Below are 10914 nucleotides of genomic sequence, written 5' to 3' on the forward strand. Positions count from 1 at the left end.
CATGGAAAAACTTTTACCGAGTGCTAGTTGCTTCAATAAAAATAAAAGAGATTGGAGAGGGCCTTAAAGTGAACTAATTGTTACTTGGGGTCTAAAGCCATTATTTCGATGAGGCACATTTTGCCCGTATGAAAGTGTATATACCCTAAATTAGCATTAATATAATATATAAAATATAAGAATAATAAATATAACAATAATAATAAAATATAATTAAAATATAAAATTTAAAATACAAAATATAAAAAAAAAACATAAAATATAAAATATAACAGATAAAAAATAAAACATAAAACATAAAATATAACAGATAAAAAATAAAATATAATAAAATATAAAAATACAAAATAAAGTATAAATATAAAAATAGAAAATATAAAAAAGAAAAAATAAAATATAAAAAATTAAATATAAAAACAAAAAATAAAATATAAAAAAAAACATAACATATAAAATATAAAATATGATATATGAAATATAAAATAGAAAAAATAAAACACAAAATATAAACACAAAAAATAAAAAATAAAATATAAAAATAAAATATGAAATATAAAACATAAAAAATAAAAAATAAAATATAAAAAACAACAAATAAAATATAAAAATATAAAATATAACAAATAAAATATAAAATATGAAATATAAAATATAAAATATAAAATATAAAATATAAAATATAAAATATAAAATATAAAATATAAAATATAAAATATAAAATATAAAATATAAAATATAAAATATAAAATATAAAATATAAAATATAAAATATAAAATATAAAATATAAAATATAAAATATAAAATATAAAATATAAAATATAAAATATAAAATATAAAATATAAAATATAAAATATAAAATATAAAATATAAAATATAAAATATAAAATATAAAATATAAAATATAAAATATAAAATATAAAATATAAAATATAAAATATAAAATATAAAATATAAAATATAAAATATAAAATATAAAATATAAAATATAAAATATAAAATATAAAATATAAAATATAAAATATAAAATATAAAATATAAAATATAAAATATAAAATATAAAATATAAAATATAAAATATAAAATATAAAATATAAAATATAAAATATAAAATATAAAATATAAAATATAAAATATAAAATATAAAATATAAAATATAAAATATAAAATATAAAATATAAAATATAAAATATAAAATATAAAATATAAAATATAAAATATAAAATATAAAATATAAAATATAAAATATAAAATATAAAATATAAAATATAAAATATAAAATATAAAATATAAAATATAAAATATAAAATATAAAATATAAAATATAAAATATAAAATATAAAATATAAAATATAAAATATAAAATATAAAATATAAAATATAAAATATAAAATATAAAATATAAAATATAAAATATAAAATATAAAATATAAAATATAAAATATAAAATATAAAATATAAAATATAAAATATAAAATATAAAATATAAAATATAAAATATAAAATATAAAATATAAAATATAAAATATAAAATATAAAATATAAAATATAAAATATAAAATATAAAATATAAAATATAAAATATAAAATATAAAATATAAAATATAAAATATAAAATATAAAATATAAAATATAAAATATAAAATATAAAATATAAAATATAAAATATAAAATATAAAATATAAAATATAAAATATAAAATATAAAATATAAAATATAAAATATAAAATATAAAATATAAAATATAAAATATAAAATATAAAATATAAAATATAAAATATAAAATATAAAATATAAAATATAAAATATAAAATATAAAATATAAAATATAAAATATAAAATATAAAATATAAAATATAAAATATAAAATATAAAATATAAAATATAAAATATAAAATATAAAATATAAAATATAAAATATAAAATATAAAATATAAAATATAAAATATAAAATATAAAATATAAAATATAAAATATAAAATATAAAATATAAAATATAAAATATAAAATATAAAATATAAAATATAAAATACAATCAAGTAAAAAAGAATCAGTCGGCTTTGCGGACAGAGGTATACCCTCAGCCCGTGTGTATTGAATCACATTTTTCCAAAAAACATATGTATTAGGGGGTCTTTAGAATTTTGGGCGTATGAACTTGCCGACAAAGATATGGATTAGGAGAAGATCTCAAAAGTTTTGCGGGGGAGGTCCCTAAAGGTACATACGCAATATTCGGTTCGGGAGTTGTCGTGCGCACCAGCCACACACATGCTGGCCGCAGGGGATTTTTACAGTTTTCAGCTCATTTTCTCAAGAAGTATGGACTTGCCACTTAAAAAACTTGTACCATCGTAATAAGGGCCAAAATTGTGCAACATGTTGCAAGAAAAATCAAATCGATTCAAAAGGAGGTCCTAACCTGCACTTTTCCGAAATTTTGTGTGGGAGGTACCCGAGGGAGTGGACCGATAGAGTCCATATTGGAACATGATCTATGTCTGGTAGAAATATTACAATGGACCAAATCGGTTGCTACCTTTAAGAGTTATCATCGCATAATTTTTCCGAACATTTTCGAACTGTTGTGGGGGAGGTACGAAAATGTGTGGACCGATAAGGCCCATCTGAGAACTTGAATCGACTATGGGCAAAATATTAAGATAGTAAAATTTTGGATCGAATCGGTTTATCCGCACGAGAGTTGCCGCGCGCTCGATCCACAACACGTGGTGCCAAAGCGGATTTTTACAGCTTTCAGGCCATTTTCTCAGGAAGTATGGACTTGCTCCTGAAAAAACTTGCACCGTCGTAATGGGGGCAGCGAATACAAGTTGCTATAACATAAATCGAAGATTCGAGAGCAGGTCGTAAACTGAACATTTCCGAAATTTTGTGTTGGAGGTCTAGTAGAAATTTCTCGATGTGTAAAGTATGGACTAAATCGGTTACTCCCTTCAAGAGTTATCGTGCGCACAAATTTTCCGATCATTTTCGAACTTTTGTGGGGTATGTACCGGAAGGAGGGGACCGATATAGCTCATCTTCGAACTTAAACTATGTTTGGACAAAATATTACGAAAGCCAAAATTTAAACCGAATCGGTTCATCCGTTCGAGAGTTATCGTGCGCTCCACCCAGCCAGTTGATCAACTCCAAATTGTCTGAAACACATTTCGTCCAAACATACTTGGGGTCTAAAACCATTATTTCGATGAGGCACATTTTGCCCATATGAAAGTGTATATACCCTTTCTAGCCTAAAGGCTGAGGGTATAATTATAATGTGCCATTGTAAATTCGTTGCAGGTGATAACTTATATTTAATATTGCATATGTGCCCTTCATTCACATGAATGTTCAGTGGCAACTTAATGGCCAACTGTGTCGTCCTTCCACCTTCTTATAATGTACATCTTATATACCTGATGAAGCTATAGCTATCGATATGTTGCCTTCTAATTTAAATATTTGCTTCTGGTATTTCCATTGATTTGTAACATAATTAAGAAAGTAGGAGTGATTGGGTCTTATGGTTTGTACATTTTACATATATAGCGCATTTAAAAAATAGGACGTAGGTTATAACCCGTACCTCCGAAATTGAACAAAATTAATAGCATTTTTCCACCAAGGACCATCCCTGTGCATCATCTGAAAATTACATGGAAATCGGTTTAGAAGTTTTGAAGATGTAACACGTTCAAAAAAGTGGGCGTGGGCGGATCATAAAGCCACAAATAAGTCCCTTGGATCGGAGACACAACCACCATTGTTTATCGAATTAATTTCAAACCACGTTCCGCCGATATTCCACAAAACATATAGTTTATTTTCACCAAGCTCCAGGGGACACATATGCAGCCTATTTTCGCCAGGAATGTCCCGGTACATTCCCTGAAATTTGTAGGAAAATCGGCTCAGAAGTTTCAGAGATAGAAATTGGGCGTGCTCGGGTGTTAAGGTCCCAAAATGAGTACCTAGGGTCGGAGAATCGAAGGGTGGAAGTTCGGAGCAGAGTGGTTCGATATGTAGAAGTCCGGAGCGGGGTGGATGGGAGGATGTGGTTCGGAGGGTGGAAATTCCGAGCGGGATGGATCGAAAGGTGGAAGTTCGGGGCGGAGTGGTTCGGAGTGTGGAAGTTCGGAGCAGGGTGGAAGGTCGAAGTAGGGTGGATCGGAAGGTGGAAGTTCGGGGCGGGGTGGTTCGGAGAGTGCAAGTCCGCAGCAGGGTGGTTCGGAACGGGGTGGTTCAGAGGGTGGTTGTTCGTAAGAATTAATTCAATCACTCGTTTCATTAGACATAGTAGAGGTACCAAACCCCTCCGAAATTCAACACAATGTAAAGCCTATTTTAACCACGGGTCTACGAACTTCGGAAGGTGGAAGTAGAAATGTGAAAAATTGAAAATGGAAAAAAGTGGGCATAAAAGTGGTCGTGGCCAAATTTTCTTTGCATAAAGACCCAAGTCGGGTTGTGGCGCACATTTTACAGAAAGTATCGTCGAAATCGATCCAGCCGTTCTCCACTGATGTCATTACCAACGAACGACATTTGAATTTTATTTATATAGATATAGCATTTTTAGAGAAATAGGGTATGGGGGAAGTACCCCGCCCCTTCTTAAATTCAACAAAATTTGTAGCCTATTTTAACCGGGGCCATCCCTAAACATTCCCTGGCAATTTCAGGAAAATTGGTTGAGTAGTTTTGGTAGAAATGCGAAAAATTGCAAATTGAAAAAAGTGGGCGTGGTCAAAATTTCGTTGCATAAAAACCCAAGTCGGGTTATGGCGCATATTTTACAGAAAGTATTATCGAAATCGGTCCAGCCGTTCTCAACTGATGCCATTACCAACGAACGACATTTGATTTTTATTTATATAGATATAGGATTTTTAAATAGGGGAAGTACCCCGCCCCTTCTGAAATTCAAGAAAATTTTTAGCCTATTTTAACCGGAGGCCATCCCTGTACATTCCCTGGCAATTGCAGGAAAATCGGTACAGTAGTTTTTGTAGAAATGACAAAAATTGAAAATTGAAAGAGTGGGCGTGGTCAAATTTTCTTTGCATAAAAACCCAAGTCGGGTTATGGCGCACATTCTACTGATATGAAAATATAAAATATGAAATATAAATTATAAAATATAACATATAAATATAAATAATAAAATACAAAATATAAAACATAAAATATAAAATACAAAATATAAAATAAAATATAAATAATAAATAATAAAAACAAAATATAAAGTATAAAATAGAAACTGTAAAATATAAAATATAATATATAAAGTATAAAATATAATGCATAAAATATAAATTATAAAATATAAAATAGAAATTATAAACATAAAAAATAGATAATAAAATATAATAATTGTTCCACAAACATCCCAGGCAGGACAAGGGAGACTTCTCCCATATCAATGAGTGCAACCCGATTTATATTAGCTCAATGATATGGGACCTACAGTTTACCGCCGAGTCCGATCTGCATGTCCTAAGACACCACTTGTAGAGAAGTTTTACATGGCTGAAATACTCAGAAAATGTCGCCAACATTACTAACATTACTGAGGGGTATTTTGCCACCGTTGCAAATTTGATGTTGCCTAGCCGGGGAATCGAACCCACTACCTTCTGCGTGCAAGGCGGGTATGCATAACTGCACCACGGTGGCACTAAAAATAAAACATATAAAGTATATAAAAAATTTTACTTCAACTAAGTAGCTAGATTCGGCGGAACATATCCCCTTTTTTTCTTGTAAATTTTTTCCGTAAAATCTTCCCCGTTTTAAGTGTGACTGACTGTCGTGCAAAATTAAAATTATCACTATAGTCATTTTGTCTAGACGCTGATGAATAAATTAGTCAGTTATTTGCCCGTTTCTAATTTAAAATTGAAACTGTTTTTTGTTTGTTTCATGAAGCTATTACCTTGGCCATGACAGCTTACAGGTAACGTGATTCTTGGCTAAAAATATTTTCCACATGTAATTATCACTTTTCCATTACACCTGAAAATATTCTCTCCGCTCTTCAATTGTGTTAATTTTTGCTTGCCTTCGAATTTGGTCAATGACCCCATCACCGAAAAACGAAACAAAATCTTAAAAGGAAAAGTGTTGTTTATTTAAGGCCACATAACATGTTGAGTAGAACGACAACAACAAAACTAAAGGCCTAGACAACCTATGTTAAGGTAATGTAAATTGTTACTACACACATTTGTAAAGATAAGTTTTTTTATTATGGGCATATGGTGGTGATTGATGATGGAGCGAACTAGCTCCAACCCTCTCTCACTTCATCCCCCAAAAACCACCCCAGTCCCCCCAGTATTTTTGGGTGATAAGAAATGTGTATCTTGTTTTTGTTTGATATTTTACAAAAAAAATTGTTGCGCAAAAAAGCCATGAAAATCCAACACTCAGACAACAGAAAATTTTGTATGAAATTTCATTGACACCCAAAATTATATTTTTTCCTAGAATATTGGTGGAGGCGGGGGAGGGCATATTACACCCACCAGGAGATTGGCGAAATTAAAATTTGTAGGAAAAATTAAAACACTTATTTTGTTATTTATTTTCTTTTTAAATAATTTTTATTTTAATTTTTCTTTTGTTTCGTTTTTAATTGTTTTTTTTTGTTTCTCTGTACTCTTTTGTTGTTGTAATGGTATGTATTTGCATCGGTGTGTTTTCTTGGTTTTGTTGTTGTTTTTTATTAATATTTAGAATATGCATGGATTTCATTTGAATTGATAATATGTGAATGCTTTTTCAATATGTTTTGTTTCCAATTAAAAATTATCAGGTTTTTGGTTTTTTAATTTTTAGCAACAGTTCTGAGTTAATTTTCCATTGCAGTTATTCAACAATATTTTTTTTTATTTTTTGTCTGTTTTTAATTTTATTTTCTTTTCAAAACACACACATGTAAAGTGATTTTTTTTTTTTGAAATTCGCATAACCCCAATTGCTGTTATCTCTTCTTTAGGTTTAATGAACTTTTTTTTTGGCATTGTCTTTGTGTGCGTGCAAAATGTTTTTTTTTCGAAAATAAAATTTCAAAATTCTTCCGCCTTCTCCGGCTTTGTTTATAAAACAAATAAAACCTTTTGTTCTGCAAAAAAAACTTTTACTTTTAAAAATAAAACATGTTTGTGTTTAAAATTTTTCATTTTTTCTTTAATTTTTTATATTTTTAAATATATATTTTTTTTAAAATTAAAAAATACATTTCTTTGTTGTTTGTCTAAAAATTTGTCGGTTGCGTTTTTTTACAATTATTGTAAATACATTTTTTGTTTTTGTTTTTCATTATATATAAAAATTATTATGGCAGATTTAACTTAAATGCTATACAAAAAATAATAATAATAACATAATTTATGTTCACACAGAAAAAAAAATAATAAAAATAATTAATAATCAAAAGGTTAGTAACAATTGGTTTGGATCGAAATTTAAACATTTGTTTTTTGTTTAGTAAATTTTCTTTGTCAGCTATTTACAATGTTTAACAATTAATTAATAATTAATAATGTTCGTTTTGTTCTTGAATGTCCTTAATGGAATATTTGTTGTTGTTGTTGTTTCTTTAAGGGAAAAATACAAATCAAATTATTTATGCTTAGGACATGTTTAGGGCTGTGTTAGCTAATTTCTAATCCAATGGAATTTTTTCACTTTTCTTCTCTTCTTGCTGCTCTTCTCACTCCCCTCACTCGCTCGCTTATTCATTCAACAAGCAAGTTCTGATCAAGGCATCGCACACAGCATAAGGATCACAGTTGGAGCTGGGACGACGATCTTCCAAGTAGCCCTTGCCAGCATCGGCAACACCACGTGGCACACGTACACTGACACCACGGTTGGCAACACCCCACGAGAACTTGTCAATGCTGGAGGTTTCCAAGCGGCCAACCAAACGTCTTTCGTTGTCCTTACCCTCCTTGGGATCGTAGGCCTTGATGTGGCGGTCATGGCGTTTGCTCAACTTTTCAATGGCGGCTTCAATGGCCTTCATGCCACCATCGGCACGCATAGCCTTGGTGGAGAAATTGGTGTGGGCGCCAGCGCCGTTCCATTGTCCCTCCATGGGTTTGGGGTCGAAGGTGACAACAACACCGAATTCTTCAGCAATACGTTGCAAAATGTAGCGGGACACCCACAAATCATCGGCGGCCTTCATGCCTAGACTGGGACCTACTTGGTATTCCCATTGGGCGGGCATAACCTCAGCATTGGTACCAGCGAAATCAATGCCAGCATACAAACAGGCCACGGCATGGGCTTCAACCAAATCACGGGCATAGACACGATCAGCACCTACACCACAGTAGTAGGGACCCTGGGGAGCGGGGTAGCCATTGGCAGGCCAGCCAAAGGGACGGCCATCAACATCCAACAAAGTATATTCCTGTTCAATACCAAACCAGGGTTCATGATCGCCAACCTTTTCAATGGCTTCTTGCAAGGCACCACGCTTGTTGGAGGCGGTGGGTTTACCATCGGCCTGATAGGTGTCGCACATCACAATAATATCATTCTTGCCAGGCTTGAAGGGATCCTTGTAGATGGCACGGGGAATCAAGGTGGTATCGGAGTTTTCACCGCGGGCCTGATAGGTGGAGCTGCCATCGTATTGCCACTTGGGCAAGTCTTGGACACCGGTGGGCACCTTATCCAAAACACGATCCTTCAAACGAATATTCTCACCAGTACCATCGATCCACAAGTAAGTGGCCTGTACCCGATTGCTGGGAGTTTCCAAATTGCGATAACGTTCCAAAATCGACTTATCCAAGGAGGTGTTGGGAGAGTTCTTCAGGAAATTGGAACCCTTCAAGGTGGTGGTGGTGCTCAAGGCACGCATTTGTTGAGACAATTGGGAGCTTACCTCCTTGCTCAGTAAAAGACCAGCGCAACGTAAAGCCATTTTTTTAGATTTTCACTGTTTTTTGCTTATTTTTTATGTTAGAAAATTAAATCTCGATTTTAAGGTCAAGGACGTCAAGGATACGCTTTCGTTTGTTATTGGAAACGGAGGAAATATTTGTACTTTGTTGTTGTTGTTCAATGAGAAGAAAAGGTACTCGTTTTGTTTGTTTTAAAAATTTTCCCGATTTTTTAAAACATTTCACTTTAGTTGTTATTTTGTCTTATTTTTCAATACACTTTGTATTAGAAATATTTTTTATTTTGGTTTTTAGTAAAAAAAACTCAATTTTTTTTTTTGTTTTAACGCGACGTTAGCACGAGAACTGGACACCCATCATCTACGAAGTTAGGATAGCTTGTGAACATTTTCAGCTGTGTAACATTCACTTTTTCTCACTTTGAGACTGGCTGCGCTGGCCTATCGTTATCGCAAAACCCGACACAACAACAACGAGAACAACAACACCACCACTGAGTAGAGCAATATAATCGAACAGCAGCAACCGTAGCAGAGCTGTGTTATGTTATGGCACAGTGTAGGAATTAGGTACAAATGTGCAGAGCAGGGTAATAAATGTCAATAACAGCGGTAATAAGTTAAATGATTTTAGTAGTGGGAATATGTGAGTAATGTCATAACATCATGGTGTAGAGATATGAAATGGATCATAGATATAATATTTAATAATATGTATCGGTGGTCACTGGTCATAAAGTAATTAGTTATAAATACTTCGTATCGTATGACCGCATATGTATGCCATTATTATGTTTTATTATCGATAATTCCTTATCGTAGCAAGCTAAATTTGTCCGCGGGAGACCTTCACTCACACTTTGTGACTTTGAACATAGTTATTACGTTTTTATAATGCGTACCGAACGGCACCGGTTTAAACTTATTACCAATTTTTTACTACAAGCAATTATTAATATATTATGGAACAAAGAAGTCGTAAGAAATTGTAGCAAAATTGTTTAGAACTTCGATCGGGCGACAACGTGTCTAAAGTATTTTAAATAAATCTATTGAAACCCATACCAAAAAATAGAATAATATACTATTGAAAGGGCTCACTGCGATCTCGAAATTATAGATGTGTTTAACTTCATACAATTTTTTCAATTTCCTTTTTTTACAGTGTTTTATTTAACTTGCTTTGGTGTCTGTTTAGTTCAAATCTAGTAACTCATTTTTAACGCAGTTGCACACTTTTCAGATTTGGTTGACAATATATGAATATGAAAGGTAAACCAATATGGGTCCAATTTTTCCTATAGCCCCCCATATTGCGGTACCACCCGATTTTATGTGTTTGGAGGATTTTGTCTTCATTTGAAGCCCGAATTGGCTGTAACTTGACATTTGGAGTTCCCAATTGTACAGAAACTTCCCCACCAAAAATTGTGTACATGGGCAGATTTTGGTGTAGCCCCCATATAATGGTACCACTCGATTTCAGGCAATTTAAAGTTTTTATCTACATTTTCGGCCTAAATTGACTGGACTTCTCAGTGGTCAAAAATTTATTTACTAAAAAGTTAAAAATAATTTAAAAAAAAAATTTCAGTATTTTATTTAAAGATGCACTTAAAACTAGAAAATATTTTGTCGCCTTCCCTCAATAAGTATATTCTTCCTCATGATGGAAAAAACGATACAACACCATCATAAATCTATATATGTATATCCTATATTCCATCAATGACGCTCATTCCAAATTTGATAATTCCAGCTCTACTGGTTCGCCAAATACAAATGGTACCATATTTAGTACTTTTCGTACCCTTCTAGTTCGAATTTCTAAAACCCCAGACTTATGGGCCACCTTCGCTCCAAGACTAACCCCCAATCAAAAATTCAAGATTCTAGCCTAAGCCGTTTCGTCTGGTCGTTGATTATTACACTATTTTTAGTACATTTTAGTACTTTTCGCACCCTTTTAGGACGAATTTCCAA

At 31.0% G+C, this 10914-nt stretch overlaps 1 protein-coding gene across 1 annotated transcript; it reads right to left on the reverse strand.

The window, feature by feature from the left end:
- Window positions 1-7250: 7250 nt before the first annotated feature.
- LOC141395411 (glutamine synthetase 1, mitochondrial) lies at window positions 7251-9422 on the reverse strand. Its single transcript, XM_073971226.1, has one exon. It carries the CDS (start codon window positions 8950-8952, stop codon window positions 7747-7749), a length of 1206 nt encoding a protein of 401 aa, XP_073827327.1. The 5' UTR covers window positions 8953-9422; the 3' UTR covers window positions 7251-7746.
- Window positions 9423-10914: the final 1492 nt, after the last annotated feature.

The sequence above is a fragment of the Musca autumnalis genome, unplaced genomic scaffold (assembly GCF_047663935.1).
Source record: "Musca autumnalis isolate F117 unplaced genomic scaffold, ASM4766393v1 scaffold_2, whole genome shotgun sequence".
Taxonomy (NCBI): domain Eukaryota; kingdom Metazoa; phylum Arthropoda; class Insecta; order Diptera; family Muscidae; genus Musca; species Musca autumnalis.